Raw genomic sequence first — 24,415 nt, 5'->3', positions numbered from 1 at the left:
TTTGTACTGTATTTATCAAGAAAAAAGCCATGTGCAACTTGTACCGGCGAATTGTCCAACTTGTAACACTAATTCCAAATTATATCACTTTACCCTACGTTGAATTCTGCTACGATAATTAAAATTAAAAGTTCGCGCTACTATTCTTTTCAGAACACATTATATAGGTTTCTGATTGTTAATTTAGTTTAGCTCCAGGAAAAAAATATTTCGTAAAATTTTTTCTGAATATTTGTGAATTCCCATTGGATACTTACGAAATGCTTTAAAAGATTCTACTTTTTCACAAACATTGTTCGTAATGCGATCACTTTATGAGCATTTTTGCTTGTTTAAAAGCGTTTGTAAACCTCGTAAACAGAAAAATAACTCGTGAAATGCCACTTCCCTTTCTAACATCTAAAGTTCAGAAAACTACCGCTAGGGGCGCTTTATTAAAAAGAGAATTTCTTAATTTTCTAAGTTAATTAACTCGAAAATTCTTTAGTGCATCGGGCTGAAATTTTAGTATGTTGTAGCTGCAGATTATACTTATCAAACAAAAAAAACCTTATGTCGATCGATAACCCCTGACCCGAGCTATAAGGGGTCAAAGTACGAATATTGACCAGCCTATATCTCCGGTTATAATTAACATTTTGACCTACATTTTGGGTGTTATAACGCTATTGTGCAATAGTGTGTTTCAACAAGGGAAAAATTTTTTTTGGCACTATTCTCAGGGTTCTGTATTTGATGAGACAAGAAAGTTTTTCTTCGACGGCCATATGATCAAACGCTGTTTAGAGGTGGCTGAACGACCCTCTCTGTAGTGTAAAATCCGGTAAAATCAGAAATTTGTTCTACAAAGAGGGTCGTTCAGCCACCTCTAAACAGCGTTTGATCATATGGTCGTCGAAGAAAAACTTTCTTGTCTCATCAAATACAGAACCCTGAGAATAGTGCCAAAAAAAATTTTTCCTTGTTGAAACACCCTAGGTTAAATGTCCTAATTCAAAACCATTTCCAGACGCTATAGCTTTGACAGAAGATTCAACATATTAAGTTCAGATTTTTTCTGAAGAGAATTACATAAATTTGCTCTTTAACTCTTTTAGAATGTTTAGTGAAAATGCATTAAATATAATATGAAAACTTCTTAAATGCAAGAAAAATACGAGAGTGTAAAATGCTTCTATTGGAAACAAATTAATCCAAATGGAGAAAAGGAAAATTTTCTAATTGGAGACAAACAGTGTAATTGAAACCGCGACGAAAGGTTTCGAAAACCTTGTTGAGTTGCTCCTGAGTGCAGGATTTGTTCTTATTCCTGGTCTTTTCTCCTTTTCCACCTAAAACAATAAGAAAATCTCTCCAAAAAAATCATATTTCCGGGGTTTCCTATTGAAGCATTTGCAGACATTTCAGAAAACCACTTTTTGTTCAAGAAATAGCTAATTATTTCATTTGAAAACTTCACGTACCGTTAACAATAAAGATTAGCATTGAATTTAACTAAAATTAGCCAGAAATATGGCATAAATGTTAAACAAAACGAATAAACAACAGTCACTTTATTGTGTTTTTCATTGGAAAACATGATCGATCGATGAAAATTTCGATGGTGGAAAGGTACACTTTTAATTTTTCTGAGAAATTAACAAAAATAAAATTGGTGAATATGAATGGATTTTCGCTTTATTCGGAGCAAAATTAACTTAATAATGAAACTGTGATATAGAAAATATATAAATAAAGTAACTTAGTACTATATTTATCATGAAAACAATGACGTTTCCATTTGGAGTAGCGAAAAATGTCCATTTGGAGCAGGTTTTGAATAAGCTTAATTTACCCTATTGTGCAAGTTAATCAAATTTTAGAACGTTGTGGTCTAGGCAATAAAGCTTACAAAAAGTGGCGTGGGATCGTTGTGGGTTAAAATAGAACCGGTGATATGAGGGGTCAAAGTTCACGAAATTCAAAACGCCATATCTCCGGTTTTATTTGACCTAATATGATGAGTGAGGGCGCAAAAAAAAAGAAATCGGAAAGCGCTACAACTTTCTAAAACATTCGAACTTCCTAGGACCAACGCTAGAGGTGCCACAGTCGAAAAACCAATTTTCATAACACATAATTTCAATTATATCGCTCCTTGGAAATTACAAGGGGTCAACTCACTTTTTTGCGATTTTGAGATTCTAATGCACTTAGAAAGACAATTTAATAAATTTTCAGATGATAAGTCATTAAATTTTTTTATTAGAAAAGTTTTTCAAAATTTTAATCTTTTTGATTACTTGCATAATTTTGTTTGAAGTAAAGAGTCACTGTTCAAGATGAACATGCACGTTCATACAAATAATTTTCAAATTAGGATTTTTTAATCTTTGAGGGATATTAATGGGTTTTAATTTATATCAGAGTACTTTTGAAAAATTTAAATCTCTAGAATATTCATCATAAGTCCTCATATCCTAAAAAGGTTACGAATAATCCAACACAAAATTTGGACAGTATTGGCTTCACCAAGACTTTACAAGGGTTTTGTTACCCCTACTTTTTAAGTCAATGACTTATCCTTAAAGGATTTAAGGACTACTACACTATTTTTAGATACTTTTACTACTAGGAATGTCCTGTAATTTCAATTAGAGACGAATAGTTTAACTAATATACGGATTTTAGTTTTGGTTAAATCGAGTCATTTCACGAAGTATACAAAACAAGCCTCACTTTAACGGCAAATATTGAAGAAACTAGGATGCTAAACGATCCTAAACTTTTACCATCCTATTTTCTATATCCTTATCTCTATCTGATATCAATTTGCTACCATTCTAACAAGTAGTTTCTATGCTATTAGAGATTGAAAATTATCAAATTTGTAATGAAATTAGGTCATTATGCTTAGTGCTAATGACACCCGTTCATTCACTTCTTGATCAGCATTTTTCATCAGCAAAATAAAGAATGTGCAATTTTGCAATGACAAATTATTATGGGTTCACGGAGTTCACTTTAGTAATTAAGTGGGGTAAAAATAATTTTGTATAAACAGGGTTAATTTTTGTTACATAAATCAGATTGCGATAGATTCCTGAGTTATACTTCTAGCAGCACGAAAGTGCTTGTTCCAGAGAAATCGCATCTCCCTTTTGGCCCAAGACCAGCGGCATCCTATTGCCTAAGGATTACCAGCGGCCAATTGGCTCCCCACTGCCAGGAAACAGCGGCTTCTCTTCAAGAGGCTTTAAGACCTAGGGCAGGATTTGAGAATATTTCTGGAGGAATTTTTCCTTAGAGGCATTCATTTGCCAGACTGCAAGGTTGGAAATTTATTTCTAACCTTGGTTAAAACTCTCTTGAGGCACCCCCGGGGGTAGCCTACACAAGGGGGCATTACTGCCTTAAGCCCGGTGGCTCGAAAGAGCCGTTACTAGAGGCCGTGAAAACAGCCGAGAGTCAGTCCAAATAGTGGAAGAATTTCTCAGGTAGTTCTCACCAGAGCAAGGGAATAATCTGACGGGATTAGGATTACTCTCTTCCTCTAGCTTCGGCTTTTCAGCTGTTTGGAGCCGAAACAGGCACAAAATATATTCATCGTTCAAATTTTTGTGAAACAGGGGACTAACTCAAGGAAGTTAATCCCTTATCATTCTAATTTCAGCAAAATTTGCACATCATTTAGAACGACAAGGAGCTAACTCATTAAAAAGCATATTTTGAAAGGTAAAAATATAAAAGTTTCGGTGTTTATATTAGTGCTCATACAAATAGAAAATAAATAAAATTGTTTTTTAAAGAGGTGTCTCCGGTGATTGCCAGTGAAAAGTTAGTCACCCTAAGATGAAAACACTTTTTTGGTTTTGGAAAAACGAAATCTTAGGGTGACTAACTTTTCACTAGCAATCACCGGAGACACCTCTTTAAAATCATTTGCGCCAGTTCATTATTGAGAAAACAAAATTGTTTTTGTTCAATCATTAAATTGAGATACTTATTTACACAAAGTTGAATCTTTCATGCTGTCACCTAAAAAATGGCCGAAAATTAGTTGGCCCCTTGTAATTTCCAAGGAGCGATATCGACACTTGCTTAACCGATCTTGATAATTACTTCGTCATAATTGTAGAGGACATTTACATCTAATTTCGTCCACACATCATTTTTTGCTCATACAATGCCATCTGTCTCAAAGTTTCCTAAAAGGCGCGAAGGATGAAATTCATTACAACTCTAAAGATATTGTAAATTCTACACTGCAAAAAGGCATTTGACCTGAAAATTGTGCAAGTATTTTGCAGTAAACTCTTCAACTTCTTCCTTTTTCCTATTAAATTGCAGAACTTATGATATCACAGACAGAAGAATCTCTTTGCAGTTTCATGTGAAACTTTTGATGACTTTTCAGTTAATCAAAAGCAATGTGTTTGAAGTAGAGTGGCTTCTCGGTGGCATTACTGAAACATTTTTGCCTCCAGCAGCTTCAGCAGTTGAGTAAAATCTTAAACACGAACTTTCCATTCAAAAAGTTCAACTCTCCAAAAACTTATACTTTGAAGCCGTTAATTTTGCCTGCAATCTTTGAGGAGTTTTGGGACTTTTTGTCGGTGTGGAAATGAATATAGCACACGTGTCTTTTACTTTGTATATTTTGCATGTTTATATATATTTTTTTACACGAGATTTATCACTAAAATTCATTCTAATCTCTGTTCATTCTCCTTTTATAACTTTTACATTTTTTTATGAATCTAATTTGTTGCTTTTTTTTTTTCAAAGAACGGAAAGAGATTCAGTTTTTATCAATATTGTTGCACAATTGAATTAATGTTTATGTCTCAAAATAGATTGTTTTTATATTTATGTATATATATTTTTGTGTTTTTTTTTATTTAGCTCTTTTATTTTGTAATGGAGAGAGTAAAGAGTGAAAAGAGAAATGCAAGTTACTTTTTTCTTCTTTTTTTTTTAAAGATAATTCACAATAAAATTCTTATCTTTTTGTGTCTTCTAAATATTGCTGAAATTTTTCATTTCTCAATAGGTTTTTTTTTTATTTAAAAGAGTTTTCTGGGTTTTTTTTTTATTTAATTCAAAAAGGTCATGGTAGATTTTCTTGTCTCACAATAATTCTTTACATTTTTTTGGTTTATTCATAAAATAGAAACTCAACAACTGCAAACTTGCACTATTCTTAAAATTTTAATTATTATCTCATGTGTTAATTTCAATAATCATTATATTTTATTTTCTTTTCAAAAGCGAGAAAAAAATTAACTCGCTTTGTGTCGAATTTAATGGCAGTGAGTGCAACTTTACCTTTTTTTTAATAAATTTTCCTTTCAAAAGGATTTTTTTTTAATCCAAAAATGGATGAATTTTCCGTGGTTCAAAAATCATAAGCTTAAGTGTTGCAGTATTAACTAATTTTATTTTCTAAATGTAATTTTTCAAAAAATTTATTTTGAAGACTAGAATAAAAAATAGCTAAAAAGAACTCATTAGCGCGAACGAAAATCTCTCTCGCGTTGAATTTCTCTCAAGAATCACCCAAAAGTGATTCTCAAAATTTTGTTAATTTTTCATTTTATTTAAATGGGATGGAAAAGGCATTAAAGCTGTGAGAAAATATTTACAAAAAATATATCGTCAATTTTTATTTAGATTAAGAGTTCTCTTGTTTTTTTTTACAATTCTTTTTCATTCTTTCTAATTCACGAAAAAATAATTTATCTGACCCATCAATTGTTCAATTCTTTTTCTTTATACAAATTTACATAAATATTTTTTTATGCTTCATTTATTTTTCAAAATATTTTTTTTTTACCTTGTCGGCTTCAGTGTCTCCTTTTTGTGAGTCTTCTTTTTTTTCTGGTGAAGGGTCAAAATTGAAAACTGAAGATAACTCTTTAGAAACAATTTTCAATCATTTTCGTGATCTCTCTTCTGAAAGTATCTCTCATCCTTTGCAATCCTTATCTTTCTACTGAACCCAAGTAGCTGGTGCCCAGAGAGGTTCACATTCAGACTTTTGAGCCAATTGTACGAGAGCCTCGAAGGCTGTTGCGAGATCATCATTGACAATTTCATCATCAAAGAAATGGCCATAGAGGAAATTTATCTTCTCAGCTGATTTTATCATATCCTGAAGTTCTTCATCCTGAAACACAAAGAAATCTTCCTAATTTCCTCTACAGTCCTTTGAAAAAAAAAAAAAACCAAAAGAACAAAAACTCACAGAAAATCCTCGAGAGTTGGTTTCGTCAAAGGTAGATCGGGCATGGGCGGCTTCTCGTGTCTCTTTGAGCTGCTCAAATGTCGGTGGTTTCACGTGGATGATGAAGGGCTTCAGCTGTGGCGTCCGCAGAGCCTTAATGGCCTGGTAGTGTGGACTGAGGATGCACACGCAGCCAGCATTCACAATGCTTCGGACACTTTCAGCTGAAGTGCCATAGAGATGTCCTTTGTATTCGCCATGCTCAATAAACTTCCCAGCCTGGATGTCAGCTTCCATTTTGTCACGCGGGATGAAGATGTACTCGCGTCCAGGTACTTCCCCTGTCCTGATGGGTCTGGTAGTGTCTAGAGGAAAAATACTTTCAAGTTATATTTCTAAAGAATTCGCAGTTGATTAAGGAGAGAACAACTACTGGCTTGTTTTTAGATTCGATTTACAGAAGCATGATACAGTAGACTCTCGCAAATTCGGCTCTTTTAAGATCGGGCTACTTTTTAATTCGGGCAGCGGTTACATTTGAAAAAAGTTTGTTGTCATTTTTCAAGTTTGATTATGATTTTCAAATGAATCGAATATGCTCAAATTTGGCATGGTTTGTCTTAGTTTTGATGTGATTTTGCATTATTGAGGGATTTTCATGCAAATCACGTTATATATGAGTGTGTAAACTCAATATCTATATATGCACATGAATAAAAAATTGTTGCATTTCAAAAAGTTTGTCGCCCGAATTTCTGTCTAATTCGGCTGACATTTCGGTCCCATATGCCCGAATTTGAGAGAGTTTACTGTACAAAGGATATTAGTGTGATGTTACGGTTCGTATCAAAAAGACACCAGAAAAATAGACATTCTAATTTTTTTTTATTTAATTCTTCACAATTTCGTTTCTTGGATTACTATGCTCTTCAACCGGTTAATTACCGGTTCATAACCGATTGGAATCAGTTCAGGCTTGTCAGGTATTCCAAGATCTTTCCACCGAATGCAACATGATACCATTCGGTTCAGAAATACGCTCTCTAGAGCCTTTTTAACCTGTAATTTAAACCTTGGAAAATTGTTATTAGGGATGATTCAACGATATTTTCGTATATGGACGAAATATCAACCTCTAAACGAGCCATAGTTTTAGAATAGATGGAGAAGAGTGGAAGGAAATCAGCAAAAATTTCACTCTGGATGTTGGTCATCTACGCTAAGACGCAGGGGCGCAAGTCGCGCTAGTTAACGCTTCCTGACTTCGTCATTGTACATATTTTTATGTGTATGTAATGTCTGTTTCAAACAACGACTCCTTCAATTAACCATTCAGTATTTAAACATGAATTCATGACTGACTGAGAGAAACCAAAGACTAATTTTAAGAAAGCTTACAATCAGGGGCATGACAATGCCTATGTTTCTAGCGCGCCGAAAAAACTTTTGAGTTTGTTATCTGTTTTTTGTCAGTGTAGAATGAATTAGCAAAAAATATAAATGCAAAATAAAAGCCAACTTAATATTGAATAGGCAACCGAAAACCCCAAATTGGCAACCTACGTAGTTTTGGAGATATCTCGTGAAATGTGTACGGAAACAGGGAAAAAATTACACTATACAATCGGTCGCATTATTCAGAGCTAAAGTCACCCCCCTGCTTACAATGATAAGTATTCAAGAAGAAACACAGTTTCTTACTGGAATTTGTAATGCTTGTGTGAAACCTGTGATAAATGTTTTTTAGCTGAGATTCGGTGGCCGATAACCGTTTGCTCGATGCAATTCTTTACATACTTAAGGGGTTACATGGGTCAAACTTGACAAAAAAACAGCAGATTTTCAATATAATAAAAAAATATAATTAATTTAAGCTCTTAGGCATAGGGTAAATTAAGCTAATTCAAAACCTGCTCCAAATGGAAATTTTTCGCTACTCCAAATAGAAACGTCATTGTTTTCATGATAAATACAGTACTAAATTACTATATTAATATATTTTCTATACCACAGTTTCATTATTTAGTTAATTTTGCTCCAAATAAAAGCGAAAATCCATTCATATTCACAAATTTTAATTTGTTAATTTCTCAGAAAAATTAAAAGTGTGCCTTTCCACAATCGAATTTTTCATCGATCGACCATGTTTTCCAATGAAAAACACAATAAAGTGACTGTTGTTTATTCGTTTCGTTTAACATTTATGTCATATTTCTGGCTAATTAGGGGTTTTTCTAGGGGTTTTTTGAAGTGTCTATAAATGCTTCAATAGGAAACCCCGGAAATAATTTTTTGGAGAGATTTTCTTATTGTTTTAGATGGGAAAGGAGAAAAGACTAGGAATAAGAACAAATCCTGCACTCAAGAGCAACTCAACAAGGTTTTGGAAGAGTTTCGTCGCGGTTTTACTGTTTGTCTCCAATTAGAAACATTCCCTTGTCTCCATTTGGATTAATTTGTTTCCAATAGAAGCATTTTGCCCTTGTATATTTTTCTTGTATTTAAGAAGTTTTCAAATTATATTTAAAGAATTTTCACTAAACAGTAACATTCTAGAAGAGTCAAGGAGCAAATTTATGTAATTCTCTTCAGAAAAAATCTGAACTTAATATGCTGAATCTTCTGTCAAAGTTAAAGCGTCTGGAAATGGTTTTGAATTAGGACATTTACCATATAAAACTACAACAATCAAACTATATTTCCTATACATTTAAAAATTTATCCTGTGGAGACATTAAAAAAAATACTTTGCGGTGGTCAAGATTTATTATCGGAATTGGTTCATCTGGAAACCAAAAACCAAATATTTCCTGTTACCTGATGAGTTAAACAAGTCTTTGAACAAAGAAATTAAAAAAAAAATGAAATTTTTTACACTATGTTTCGTCTTGTAGAATGTGGAATACGTTTTGATCAAGTGAACATAAAATCTTTCATTTAGGGATTAGTTTAACTTATCAGCTAACAGGAAATATTTGATTTTTAGACTTTAGATGGACCAATTCGGAGAAAACTTCTTCAACAAAAAGTATGTTTTTTTCAAAAAAATCTCCAAAAATAAGGTTTCAATGACTAAATTTTTAAAAGTTTTAAATTAAAAATTTAGAAAATATAGGTTATGTTAATGTTGTACTTTTATATGTCTAAGAGCTTAATTTTTTTTTAATGTTAAAAACAATTGAGAAATTATTATATTTTACCAGTCTTCTTGATACACGTAACCCCTTAACTATCTTGAGAATTCGTAAATGAAAAAAAGAAATATATTGAGTTTTTATGCAAGAAGTGTAAGAATCTTTACGCTCGTTTTGCTCAGAACCATTGAAAAACATTATTTCTTTTAATTAATCAAATATTTGCAATTTCAACTCATTAATAATAATGCCAAATTGATGGATAAATATTCCATTTTATCTTTTAAGATGTTTGAGAAAATATTTAAATTTTTCACAAAATTATCGTTTGACTTTTCATACGATTTTAACCAATTGCATTAAGCACTTCAATCGATAACTCTATTAGAATAGATGTATCAGGCCATTTAATAGGAGATTAATTTCTTTTCTACCATGTCATACTACGAACAGTTATCTTAGAACATTATCTTCGTTTCTAGTTTTTAAGGTAGGGCATTTTAAGTTCTAAGATAGGGCATTGCCCCTCAATGTCCCCCCAGCGCTACGGCCCTACTTTGCGAGCTGCTCAAACTCCTTCGATTCTCTGCCTTATATTCTTTTTCGCAATTTTTTGGATGTATTTAAGAATAATGTTACTTTATATTTGTCTAGACATAGCTTTAGGTAATATTTTGGTCACCTTGCTTCTCATAGTTCTTTGCCCTTCTGGAATTCTTGCAGTCTTTTTCACATTATCTCGTTCGCATAAGAGATATTTCTATTTTTTTTTGCATTGTATAAACTCTTATAAAAAAACCTAAAATCCATACAAATTTGAGGAATAAAAGAAGTGGCCGAAATTGCAAGCTGGTCGAAATTTGGTACGGTTTCCTTAATTATCTTAATTTATTAAATTTTTTGACTTAAAAAGAAGTGCTTAAGGCATAAAAATCGAATTTTCATTTACAATTTTTTCTGGGTATGTCAGAAAGTATTTAATAAATTCCTAAGTGAAGATTTGAATGTTCTTTAAAAATTGACTCACATGGTACTGGAGTGCGGTATTTCTCTGGATCCCTCGCTGCGAGACGCCTTTTCAGCTCATTCCGTCCAACTCCGGGTGCGCCAATTAGGATAATGGGCCGATAGACACCTGGTCGAGGGTACAGCTTGGCCACTTCCTCGTACGTTGCAATCATCTCCCGATCAAAATCATCATTTTCCGCTACGTCGTACATAATCTTTTTAGTCTTAGGTCCTCGACATGAATTGGGGTTTGGGGAACCGGGTGGGGTCGAGCAGATGGATGCACATGAGCCTTCTAAGTGATTGTACATGAGGGAGGGTTAACGTTAAGCCAATGGTCAGTGTTTTTTTGCAGTGAAACGTTTTCGTGAGATGATGGAATCATTATGAAAGAGACAGAGATTAATGGCATATGGTTAGTGATTTAGCTAGGATAAATTTGAAGAAAGTAAAAAATCATGGCAAGTGCGGTAAGTAGTTGCAGATTTGACAGAAAATAACAAACCTTTGGGATCTTTATTCTTCTCCATCTGATTCCTTTCGTGAATAATGCGACGTTCCTGAAGATTTCTGCTGGGAATGAGGCCTGCTCTTGCATTACGGTCACCCTCTTTTCGAGCTTGCCACCAGAAAGCATCATCCTGACAGGAGGACTTCAATTAGGAGTATTTACTGGGTAAACGGGGTCAAATAAACTTACTTGGGCGACAATATGAAGAATATCACCTCGTTGAAATGCCTGTCCTGCTTCCTTACACGGAATATAGGGATCACTCTCTGGATCATAGTCGAAATGAGCACGAACGCGAACTTTACTTTCCCTCTGACCCATTTTTCCATCAGACGGCACTAATTTGAACGTTATGGTCCCTTCAGAATTTTGCTGAAAGATTTTGAGAAAACACCATTTTTTCAAGATTGAAAAATATTAAAAAAAAAAAAAAAAAAAACAGAAACTCACGAGAATTTGCAAGACATCTCCCGGTGTTTTCCCCTCAACATTAATCCCATTCACCTCAATAACCTCATCACCCACATGAATCAATCCCGATCGATCAGCCGCTCCTCCATGCATTATTCTGGCTATTACGATCTTTCCCGTCTCATCGTCCGTCTTAATTGTGGCACCCTGCAAGAAGTGCCCAAGATTAATTAACTACATCCAATTCACACAATCTTGGCATTTATTCAACATTCAACATTTCATTTACATTCAGTATTTAAAAAAAAGGTGGTTTTATGTCTTCTTTTTTTATCATCTCACTATAAGATAACTTTTTTGTACTACTAAATAGTTTATTTTGAAGTTTTATTTGGAAATTATATTGGGACAAAAATAAATTGGACGATAACATAAAATGAACATAAGTAACATCTATTACACAAATCCCTTAATGCAAAAACGATGAATAAATGTACTTTTCTTTCAGCTTTTCTTTGAAAAGCAAAGAGAACGTTTTATTATCTTTGGCAAAGGACAAAAGATATAATATGTACTGTCAAAGAAAAATGCAACTTCTCGAGCAGCATTATTTTATTACAAGATATTTCTTTGAGAAAATAAAACAACTTTATTATAAAAATATATCGTAACATGTTACTATGCAAGATATCTTTCCCTATATTTTACATGAAATATAAACTTCTTTAGAATAGGGTAAATGTCCTAATTCAAAACCATTTCCAGACGCTTTAACTTTGACAGAAGATTCAACACATTAAGTTCATATTTTTTTCTGAAGAGAATTACATAAATTTGCTCCTTGACTCTTCTAGAATGTTACTGTTTAGTGAAAATTCTTTAAATATAAATTGAAAACTTCTTAAACACAAGAAAAATACGCGAGTGTAAAATGCTTCTATTGGAAACAAATTAATCCAAATGGAGACAAGGGAAAGTTTCTAATTGGAGACAAACAGTGTAAGTGAAACCGCGACGAAAGGCTTAAAAAAAAAAACCTTGTTGAGTTGCGCTTGAGTGGAGGATTTGTTCTTATTCCTGGCCTTTTCACCTTTCCCGTCTAAAACAATAAAAAAATCTCTCTAAAAAAAATCTTATTTCCGGGGTTTCCTTATCGAAGCATTTGCAGACACTTCAGAAAACCCCTTTTTGTTCACGAAATAAGTAATTATTTCATTTGAAAACTTCACGTACCGTTAACAATAAAGATTAGCACTGAATTTAACTAAAATTAGCCAGAAATATGACATAAATGTTAAACAAAACGAATAAAGAGCATTCAGCCTAATTGTGTTTTTCATTGGAAAACATGGTCGATCGATGAAAAATTCGATGGTGGAAAGGTACACTTTTAATTTTTCTGAGAAATTAACAAATTAAAATTTGTGAATATGAATGGATTTTCGCTTTATTTGGAGCAACATTAGCTAAATATTGAAACTGTGATATAGAAAATATATAAATATAATAATTTAGTACTGTATTTATCGTGAAAACAATGACGTTTCCATTTGGAGTAGCGAAAAATTTCCATTTGGAGCAGGTTTTGAATTAGCTTAATTTACCCTACGAAAATATTACAAAATATTTTGAACATTTTTCTGTTTGCATAAACATTTACGAACAAATTCTTGTGGAATGTCATAAACTTTCGTGAACTTGTTAGGATTAAAGAATCACGTAGTACGTATTCTTATTCTCTCAACAATGAACTGGCGCAATTGATTTCAGAGGGATATCTTCGGTGATTGCCAGTGAAAAAGGTTAGTCACCCTAAGATGGAAACATTATTTTCTTGGTTTTGTCCAGAGCTTTCGATCCTGATGGCGACCTTCTTCAGTGGTTAAGTAAAATGTGTTTCCAGAGTCTTTCTTAGGGATCGTGTGGTTCATTAGGTTCCAGATCATTACCATCAGGAGAGTTAGAGACTAGGATGATTAACTAACGGATGGAGCATTTTAATTCAGAAGTGGTATATTTTTCTTAAATTCTTTATAATTTTTAAGCTTTAGGTCCCACAAAAATAAATATAACACGAAATGGTAGGCACATGTACAGAAAATATATTTTTATTGAATTTAAAATGTTACCGGTGTTACAAATAGAAAATTTGTCAGAAAAATTCAAAAAATTGCGAATTTAACGTTTTTTTCATATAGGTTTTAGGAACTGTTATCCTCGTGCAATCATTATAAATTTTGAGCCAATAACATAACATTAGATACTCTTTCATTTGGTAAAAGTTTTAAAATGATTGCATTGGGTTTTATACTAAAACTAAAAAATCACTTAAGAAAAAATGTACCATACTTTTGTACGGAAAATGTATGAGAATGCTCTGCCCTGGTTAGAGACAAAGACCAACCGTCACAAAATGTTATTTTTTTGCAGAAAAAACCACCGAGAAAATTCAAAAAGTGAAAAAAATTCTCCAAAAGAAAAAGCCGCCCCTTTTCTTCTGGTGATGATCTGTAACCACATGAACCACACGATTCCTAAAAAAAAACTCTGGAAACACAATTTAGTTGACCACTGAAGAAGATCCCCATCAGGATCGAAAGCTCTAGGCAAAACCAAAAAAATATTTTCATCTTATACGGGTTTCAGACGTAATACCAGCTTCAGACTGGAAGTTTAGGCCAGTTTCCGAAGGTTTCAAAAATTTTAATAACAAGCAATTTTATTGATTTTTCAAAATCTAATGAATCATTTGCCCTTAATATTCAATCCTAAACAGCAATTTCCTAAAAAATCATGCTTAATGAGGAATTAGAGGAGTTAAGCCAGAGAGCTAAACATTAGGTCTGAAGCCCGTATAAGGCTTAGCCATATGGCTTAACTTCTCTAATTTCTTCTTAATCAAGATTTTTTGGAAAATTATCACTTAAGATTGGTCAACATGTGCAAGTGATCCATTAAATTTTGAAAAACCAATAAAATTATTTGATATTTTGAATTTCGAGATCATTGGGAACTGGGCTAAACCTTAGGTCTGATGCCGGCCTTAGGACGACTAACCTATTTTACTGGCACTCACCGAAGATATTCGTCTGAAATCAATTGCGCCAGTTCATCGTTGAAAGAATAAGAATACGTACTTCGTAAATCGTTTAATCAAAACATTTTGAATATCATTTTTGCTAACAAATTGCTCTTAAATTTTATTTATTCATCGTTTTCACCTCAGGACCTAAGAGATATCCTAAAAAGCAGTGTTAAAGGTGTAATTTTTGCAATTGCATCTGTTTTCATTGCTCAACTTAAAAGCTATATTTTATATTACTTTGGAAATTCTAAAAGATTTGTGTGGATTTTCGATAGATTGGAAGGAAAAATTGAAGATTTTTTTTACTGTTGAGAATTTTTGTTTTTTTTTGTAGGGTAAACTACTTACTACAATTGGTTCCGCACTTTGTGCTCCACTCTATGCAGCAAATAATTTAATATCATGAGTTAAAAGTATTTTAGAAAAAAGAAAGAGATATTCTTAATAATTTATTATTTTCCTAAGAAGTAATTCTACCGAGGTCACAACGAAAGAAGTACAACTTCCTAAAGCATGGTTTTATAGACATAATATATATTGCACTCCCGTGTGCTGACAGAAATTTATGTACCACCCATTTTGAGTGATTTATCAAGACAGTATCACTAAATTAGAAAATTAGAGAGAAGAGTGAGAGGAGAATCATGAAAGTAAAACAAGGATTTTCTATGTTGTGTGAAGTTATTGATTTCACTTGGAAGGCTCAATTACTCTAAGTTCTCAGTCCAAATGAAACATTATTTGGAAATTTCTTCTTTAGCTTCTTTGCCAAAATTTTGGCAAAAATTATTTGTAGCATTAATATCACATAATATTTTTTCTCGAACAATTTTAAAACTATGGCGCCTTTATCTACTTTTAATCCACCCTCTTGGATTTTTTTTTGACTTTTATTACGCCATTTACAAAAAAAATCTGTAGAAACAATCCAAAACTCTTGTTGCTATTTATCATACACGAAACACCGCATTTGAAAGATGATGAAAGACAGAGCAGCAGTGGAATTTTATAAAAATGCCATTTTCTATTAGTTTATTTATAAATATAAGGAATCTCAGTTAAAACATGGAAATATTAATTAAAAACAGAGCGAGGAAACTTCACAATGCAGCAATGTGAATACAGTAGAGTTCCTCAAATTTGAACTCCTCAAATTTGAACGACGGTTGAGTTCAAAATGTAAAATTTGAGGCTATGTGAAGAAAGTTTTGCGTAGAGTGCCATTTTTCTCTGATGTTTCCTCAATATTATGGTATTATATTAACTTCCGCAACAAATTCCATCTATTTCACAATATATTACATTTATAATATATTCTCTAAAATTGTTCATCTTAATTTAGGAAAAGTGAATTTTACATGAATTCCGTTATGTTTTTGAAAATATTGTTCAAGTTTGAGGAGTGAGAAATGTCATCTATACCCCCCAAATGTTCAAATTTGAGGAACTCTACTGTAAATGTCATATTGCAATTCAAGAGTGAAAAATTTTGAGCCGAGACACATACCAAGATGCCATAAAAATTCACTAGACGTTTAATAGACACTACTAAAAATCCTATTTTATTTTCTCATCTGAAAAACACACTTTTCTTCGTCAACATTCCATTTATTACCAAATAAAATAGTAGATTTATATATATTTATATATCAAATTAGTGTAAAAATTGGTTTAGTGCTGCAATTTTTTGAATATTTTTCCCACGTGTAAAAAAGCAATGAAGGCGTAAAAAAGCAATGACCATGTAGAAAAGCCTAATCTGTTCGCTGTGATTCTGGTTGTTAGATTTTTTGAGATTCTAACTAGGACTAGGGGCCTGTTTAAGTAGTCTAAATGGAGGTATAATGCGATACATAGCCTCTTCTCCTCAATTCCTATGTTCAACTTCAACCGGGTCAGATACCTGGTAGGTTCCCGTATACACTCAGGTGAATGATAAGAGATCGGATAACTATTCTCAGTAGTGGGAAGTCACGGACCTGAGGCTATAGCCCAAAATAGACTCAGGCATCGTGCTTTAGGGATCATCCCAAAAAATGGCGATTGGTGTCAATCTAAGGATCAACTTTTTATCCATAGGGATCTGCCCCAAATTTGGGGAATCAAACTGAGCTTCTAAATTACAGAAAAGTCTTGAGGTCTAGTGAAATTTACGAGGAAAATACTAATTCTGGAGGAATCTGGGAAATGGGGATTTTTTGATCAGATAAATCCGTGAGATTTCTTCCTCAGAGACTGCTCTAATTCTGGAGGAATCTGGTAAATGGGGATTTGGTCAGATGAATCCTTGAGATTTTTTCCTCAGAGACTGCTGTAATTCTGGAGCAACCTGGGAAATAGGGATTTGGTCAGATAAATCCTTGAGATTTTTTCCTCAGAGACTGCTCTAATTCTGGAGGAATCTGGTAAATGGGGATTTGGTCAGATGAATCCTTGAGATTTTTTCCTCAGAGACTGCTGTAATTCTGGAGCAACCTGGGAAATAGGGATTTGGTCAGATAAATCTTTGAGATTTTTCCCTCAGAGACTGTTCGAATTCTGGAGGAACCTGGGAAATAGGGATTTGGTTAGATAAATCCTTGAGATTTTTTCCTCAGAGAATGCTCTAATTCTGGAGGAACCTGGGAAATAGGGATTTGGTCAGATAAATCCTTGAGATTTTTTCCTCAGAGACTGTTCGAATTCTTAAGAAAGCGGAGAAATGGAGATTTTGTCAGATAAATCTTTGAGATTTTTCATGATGGAAAGAAGTGTTGAGTTGTGAGAAGATAATTTTTACTGATGAAATTTAGTATGGTTTCGTTTCCTTTTTACGGTACACTTTTCGGTAAAACCTTTTTACTGTGCAGCTTTTTACGTTGCCTTCTTGCTATGGGCCCTTCATATAGACAGTGGTGGTATGTAATCTCGCAAATTTTTAAAAACGAAGACTGGAGTAATGGGAAGGTCACAATTGACTTCTCATTTTTGATAAAATATAAGCGAGAAAATTTTTTAATCAATAGCTGAAAGAATTTAAGATTTAATATTAGAGATAAACTGATAATGTGTTTTGACTTTTCTAGTCTATTGAGAGAAATCCTAAAAAGTTAAAATATTCAGGAAATGTTTATATTACCTTGCATTATTGATCCGAAATCGGTGTAAATATTATGCTTTTTAGGTGTATTAGGGGTTAAAGTTACCCTTTTACATGTTAGTCTTACCATTAAAAAAGGTTTAAAATTAACATTAAAAAAATTTGATATATTTTTACACCTAAAAAGTGTTAAATTTATGAAGAAAAAAAGTCAATCGCACCCCGTTTTTTCTCAGTGTTAGATAAATTTATGTTTATATATTTGGGCATTATATGGAAAAAATTAAGAGTTTTTCCTACACTAGCGTAAGCAATTTGTTTCAATATCTTAAATTATTACCAAACTTCTTATAGTGTGTAAGATTCATAAGAATTTTTAGTAAATAATAATCTTTTTTTTATAATTTTTATTGCAATAAAATAATCATGGAATTCCATCGCTCTGTGAGTTAATTGACATGATTGTTCTAAACATTTGGCTATTTTATAAAATTCCTTTGCGAGAAAATACAGAAAATTCGACAGACTTAAAATAGAGAATTTTTTGAAAGCAAGAGAAATTTAAAACAATACTCACCAATGGTTCATTATTTTTTACAAGTTGAACAATTTTAATTGTCTCTTCATCCTCATCCACTTCCATGGGTATGTCAGGAAGATGAGGATAAAAGTCCTTCTTTGCGATTGAGTCATGTGCAAAAAGGAGACTCTGCCAACAGAAAAAAAATTAATATTATTGATTTTCCCTTGTTATATGCGAAAAATTCACAATAGGCTTGTCTTAAATTTTAAGGGCAATTAATAAGAAAAATCACCTGCAAATGAGGTGTTTGAAGCAGATGGAAGACTTCTTTGCAGAGTGGTGAGATGTGACAACGAGGTGCTAATTGTTCTAGCACTTCGAGAGCCACCTGAAAAAAAAAAACGATTTACTTGAGGAAATTAACAAGTTCATGTTCCTTTGTGAAGCAAAATTGCTGACACGGTTTTTTTTACTCCTTCATTGAGACCATTCAAGCATTCTTCGCGTTTATAGCGAATGAAGAGGAAAACGTGCTGTGAAATCCCTTCTGCGTTTCAGTGAATTCAAAAAAAAATTCTCTAAGGACATCGTAAAATACATCCGACATATTTCCTAACTGGTCGTAAGATGAATTCTTTATGAAGAAATCAATGCAGGGAGGAATGTCTGCCTGCACGTTATGCGAAAATCACCGTGACTTCTATGAAAGGCTATAAATTGTTGATGAGCTACTCCAATTCTGTTTGCTTTTCAAATTTTCCAATTTTTCCAATATTACGTAAAAATATAATAGTACACTAATTTTCAGATTATTGGAAAACATGTCGGATTTCCTTTTTTAGCAAACACATTAGAAAAAATTACTTTCATAAGACTATGTTGGAAGCTATAATATCACATAATCATTTTTACTATACTTGGAAAATATTCATGTCCTTTTTATTGCTCATTAGACCAAACTTGCAATAATAAAATCTATAAACACTTGGTTATAATTTAGTTAAAATTATCTATATTGTTATTACCTAAATTATCGTAAAAGTCTCAAGTGTCTAGGTTACTCCAAAACTTAACTGTTTTCGTCTTATCAACAGAATCAAATTTATCTATAAAAGTTTATGAGACTAACGAGTACTAATTGAGTTGAATTATTTGGAAATAACATATTTTTAACATAATAAATAGGGGAAAGTGACCATGCTTTATACTGTAAAATGATGTCCAAGGTTTGTGATTTTTTTCTGATTAACACACAAACCGAAGCGATTCTTCCACTATGACAAAAAAATGTCTCACTTATTAGGTTCATAATCCCACCTCAAATAGTTCATGAAAAACCTTAGATTTTCCTCAAGAAGAAAATGGAAATTCAGTGGCGATTTTTATACAAGTTGGGTCCGGGGCCTTCCTGTATAATAATTGATTCGACAATTCGGAGGTCCATTTTCACTGTAAAAATTTCACCGGATACAAAAAATTGCACATCAATATTTAGACGGAACTCTAATCTATCTGCTTAAATCGTTTGTAAAACTGGTTTTTAGTTTTAAAATCACTTTTATGTAATTTTTTCTAAGCCATGTTTTTATGACATTAGGGAACTAGCGAAAACCATTTTTTCACTTTGAGTCCAAGAAAATGTCACTTTGCAACCTTAAAATTCAGGCAACATGGTTAAAGGTTATGTCAATTGTCGATAAAATTGGAGGTTTACAATAGGTGTAATTATGAAAGAATCACATCTAATGATAGAGTTGCTACATTTAAATTATCATTCATGGACCCTTCTTAAAATATAGGATGGACACAGGTAGAATTTATGAATTTGTCACCACCCACAAAAACAGTGTTCCCAAGTAAAAATATTTTTACATAAATATTAATACTGATGAACCCTCTATGTGCCTATGATAGCAGTTTTCCTGAACAGCGACATTAATTAAGAAAAAACTTATGAAATATCATGTATTGAAATTACAGTTTTGGACCTATATTTGATTTTTGCTTCTTGAAACTAGGAAAAAAGAGCTAGGTTCCTAATTTTTTCAGGAAGTGTGAGACTTAGGACCAGCTATTAAAATATATTGCGAAGAGTCACAACTATTGATTAACACAAGAAAAAAATAGCTATTATCCAGCTTGGATCGTATCAAGCATGGTCACTTTCCCCTACCTTTTCCATCAAAATAAAAAAAAAACAAATTTTTTTTATTACTTTTTTTGTTTTTTTTTAAATTTATTTTGCCTTTGCCAAATTCTTTCATTGTCGTATGTAACCTTTAGACTTTTAATATGACTATTTCGGCAATAACTTGAAGTCTAACTCATGAGATTGTCCCGGATTAAGCATATAGTCGGAACCGAATTCGAAATTAGTATCCTGGAATTCACAGAATGAGTGGCATTGCATAAACGCAGAAAATATCTTTCAAATATCAGAAACTTATTAATAAATTACACGAAGTGAAAAAGTTTAAAGAGTGGCGACATTACTTGTGGCCAGTCTTTACTTATACTACATCATCTCATTCGTCAAAGCGACATTTTTAGTTTCTTTTTACATTGTGTAATAGGAAGAGTATGCAAAAACAAATACTTCATGAAAATTTGAGGAACAAACAGAATACAATCATCTCGGCAAGCAATAAAGAAAAACTAATGAAAAATATTAAAAAGAAATTATGAGAAAATAAAATATGTGAAAATATCAAATTTAAAAGGAAAAAACAAATAAAAAGATTAGTACAAAAGCTGCCTGAGTCCGGAAATGACTTTGAATTCCTAAACGAGAGTCTCAAGCCTTACGGGGAAGTGCGTTATATGTATAAAACAACTCCTTTAATAAAAAAGAGTGCTGTAAAATATTTCCCGCTCTAGTTTAGGCACCATGAATCCCTGAATTCTGGCTGAACCCCCCTCGTCAAGAGAGAAGCCAAGTATTCCGGGGTTCCAGTCGAAACGAGACGATTTAGAAAGACAAGGACACGCATCTGAAGGAAGGGTGGTAGGTCGCATTGAACAAATGCATCCCTATGCGGAGTACAGTAGACTCTCAAATTCGGGCATTTCGGACTGAAATTTCACCCGAATAAGAGAGAAATTCCGGCATCAAATTATTTGAAATGCAACGATTTTTTGTTCTTCCGCATACTAATATTAAGTTTACATACTCGTATACGGTAAATTTCATGAAACCTCCTTTATATTTTGCATAATCACATCATAACTAAGACGAAACATGGCAAATTTCAGAATATTATCTACATTCGAAAACTTAAAAAATGTCGATAAACTTTTTTTTTCAAATTTAAGTGCTGCCCGAATTAAAAAGTAGCCCGATCTTAAAAGAGCTGAATTAGCGAGAGTCTACTGTAATGTGATCACGGGAGCCTAGAGCGCAGATACACCTTATATGCAGTTATTGAAAGCTACTGTCAAACGGTGCATCATATCACAATCCGCTACGAAAAGGAGCTCTGGCCCATAGGAAAAATTGGTTGAAGCAACGTTCGTAAGAGAAGCAGGCGTGTGTCATAGGGTGTGTTATCCCGGTAGTGCCAAAAGGTGTATAAGGAGTACTTAATTTATCTTCAACTTGATCTGGAATGGAATAATTTCTCCGTGCAGGAAAAGGGGATATGAAGGAAAGTTAGATCTTTTGGAAATTACAATAGCCTGTGACTTATTTGAAGTCAAGAGAAGTCCATTAGTGGACATCCAGCGCTTAATTCTGGATAAGTTCTCATTCATAAGCTCGAAAGCTGAATAAGAGTGTAAAGGATCGTTCTCCAAATTGCAGGTCATACACATACAAATGTTACGATAAGTCTTGCAAGTGCAGGACAGACGTAAGGTCGTTTATAAATAATGAAAACATTAAGGAACCAAGGATGGAACCCTGGTCAAGTCCCTTATTTGAAAAAGCAGATTAGTATATCTTATCAGCATGCCTGACAAATTTACAGCGACCAGTGAAATAGGATTGAATAAGAGATGCTGAAGAAGAAAAATTATAAGGATTAAAAAGCTTGAAAAAAAAAATTAAATCATGAGGCAGACTATCGAAGGCTTTGGTAAAGTTCACCAATACCAATACCACAAAATGGTTGAGATCGATAGTCATTCGCAAGATCATGGTTTGATAAAGGGAGATTTGTTTAATGTAATAGAAAGTCAAATGCTTTCGAAAGAGATGGTAATAGGCTAATAGGTACGATGTCAGAAGGCATAGTGGAGTTTCGATACCTTTGGAATTGGAACAACTAAGGCAGTTTTCTAGGGATCTGGAAATGCAGAAGAAGTTATGATATGTGATTGAAAACATCAATGAGTACTAGTAATTTAGATTAAAAGCTTAACCCTTTAAGGACAATTAGAACTATTGGAACACCCGTGTCCCATAAAGCCCATAAAGAATATATTTTTTACTCACTACATAAAGTTATTTTTTTTCTAATGTTTGTTCATAATAGTAAAGTAGAAGGTTGAAGGAACCTAGAACATTTTTTGCAAATCTCTAGCTACTTGCTATGTAGTGAATATTTAAGCTCAAAAATGACGATTTTTTAAATTCTTAAATTCATAATTGAATTTATTTAGTTTTTTATACTTTCAATTTTTTTTAAAGCAAAACCCTTTTGGCAATAAAAACTACAATACTCATACGTAATATTTTTCATTAATTTGAAAAATATTATTCATTGCTATTGTCAGAAAAATTACTTAATTTTTTAGGCTATTTTTGTCCCTACCGTTCATAGGCAAAAACTATGCCGAATCAGACTCTGCTGGACTTTCCAAGGTTACATGTAAGACTTATCATAGATTATGTTTACCAGTTTCATTTTTATTGTTGATTTTCGGTCCGTAAAACTTGAACCGTAAAACCGATAATTGAATATTAAAAACCTTTTCGGAGAATACCCTTTAGCCTTTAAATTAAATTATGGCTAGGTCTAGCTTCTTTTAGATATATGAAAAAAAGCGATTTCAAAGTAGCCTTAACTCAATTTAGCCCGAGATCCGTCTATAACATTGAATAGACCTTTAAGGTCTTTATGGTACCTTTAAGGTGCCATATATGGTATTAATAATTTTTCCATCATAAAAACATAAAAAAAATTTAATAGCGTCGTTCATCAATCAATTTTAGAAATACGTAACAAAATGTAATATTCATTGTGCTAAATTTTACTAAAATATAAATTTAATCTGTGTGTGTTTTATCCTTGGAATTTTTAATAGTATTGCGAACAAAAGCTTTTTTATGTGCATTGCAAAATTGTGAATTTAACGCGCTATTTATTTTTGTTGTGTCTACCATAAAAAAAATCATGAAATGTGTGGAAAAGGGCGAAAGAAGGAGATCGTGACTTTCCAATTGTTGTCCCTATAGAAATTAGGAAGAAACGTATCGATTTGTGCAGAGGAAATAAATACCACCAAGTCAATTTCCTCTCTTTTTTTTACCTCATTTAAATTTCTTTTCTTTGTTTCGCACAAAACCTTATATCATTTTCAGAATGAAATTTGTTCCAAAATCTTTCTTTTTACATTATAATGTTCTGGCATTGTCAGCAAGAATATTTGGTGTATTCATATAAATGCAGAGAGTTCTAAATCTTGCAAAATGAACCCTCTTAAAAGAACTCTGCTAAAATTTCACGTCTATTCATTAAAAATAAATCATTCGTGAAAGTAATAGTGGTACTTTTCGTCATGTATAATAGCCTCTGAAATATCACGCTGCCATTGTACAAAAAGATTTATTTATCTGCACAATATTGGAAATATAGTGATGAAAGTGTGAAAATTATTACCTGCATTGATGATGAGAGAAGCGGTGCAACTCGGTCATCTTTGCCAATTTTTGCTATCTTGCTGTGAACATTGACGAGTGCATTGAGCTCCTTTGACTCGAGAAGTGTCTGCAGGAAGCCCAAATCCTGCTCACCAGATAAACTTTCTGCCTCTTTGAGTGATGTAACAAGTCTCGAGAGTACTATAAAAATGCCAAAGATACGAGGAATATTATTTGAATACAAATGGGAGGAAATTGCAGATACTCAAGGAAGTATATCAACCCAGAATATAATGCCAAGAGTACGTAGTAGCAACAAACAGAAAAAAAAGTGAACAAGACTCTTTGAAAGATGTGTCGAAAAGGAACATAAAGAATATGTCTAAAATGAAAATATTCATGATACAGAAACCAACAATAATGTGGTGGTGACATACATGTAAAAAAAAATAATTCATCAGAGAAATTTATTGTTCTATCAAGAGCCAAACGCAAACACCCATAGAGCATAGAACGACCCAGAGAGTGTTAAATTCAATATTTTCACTTCATACACCCTTTTGCTTACTCAACACAAATTCTATAATGTATACAAAATATATTATAAACCACGATTAATATTTATATCTCGCGCAATTTTATCTTTCAATTCAGCACTT

At 32.8% G+C, this 24,415-nt stretch overlaps 1 protein-coding gene across 15 annotated transcripts in view; it reads right to left on the bottom strand.

Annotated features, from left to right (window-relative positions):
• Positions 1–4,619: 4,619 nt before the first annotated feature.
• The window catches only part of LOC129804549 (MAGUK p55 subfamily member 7), a 30,789-nt gene continuing 10,993 nt past the window's right edge, over positions 4,620–24,415 (bottom strand). For 4 of the 15 annotated variants that reach the window (XM_055851931.1, XM_055851933.1, XM_055851932.1 and 1 more), the window contains 9 exons: positions 23,776–23,957; positions 18,249–18,344; positions 18,011–18,142; positions 11,309–11,476; positions 11,048–11,230; positions 10,853–10,988; positions 10,367–10,546; positions 6,227–6,570; positions 4,620–6,148 (listed from right to left, as the gene is read on the bottom strand). In XM_055851931.1, the coding sequence (XP_055707906.1) occupies positions 5,972–6,148; positions 6,227–6,570; positions 10,367–10,546; positions 10,853–10,988; positions 11,048–11,230; positions 11,309–11,476; positions 18,011–18,142; positions 18,249–18,344; positions 23,776–23,957 (1,598 nt within the window). In that variant the 3' untranslated portion in view covers positions 4,620–5,971. Of the gene's footprint in view, positions 6,149–6,226; positions 6,571–10,366; positions 10,643–10,852; positions 11,001–11,047; positions 11,231–11,308; positions 11,477–14,702; positions 14,733–18,010; positions 18,143–18,248; positions 18,345–23,775; positions 23,958–24,415 lie in introns of all 15 variants that reach the window. The other 11 variants (XM_055851919.1, XM_055851920.1, XM_055851921.1 and 8 more) reach the window with 7 other exon arrangements.

Source organism: Phlebotomus papatasi, chromosome 2 (genome assembly GCF_024763615.1).
Source record: "Phlebotomus papatasi isolate M1 chromosome 2, Ppap_2.1, whole genome shotgun sequence".
In the NCBI taxonomy this organism is placed as follows: Eukaryota; Metazoa; Arthropoda; class Insecta; order Diptera; family Psychodidae; genus Phlebotomus; species Phlebotomus papatasi.
This window is presented reverse-complemented; position numbering and strand designations above follow the sequence as displayed.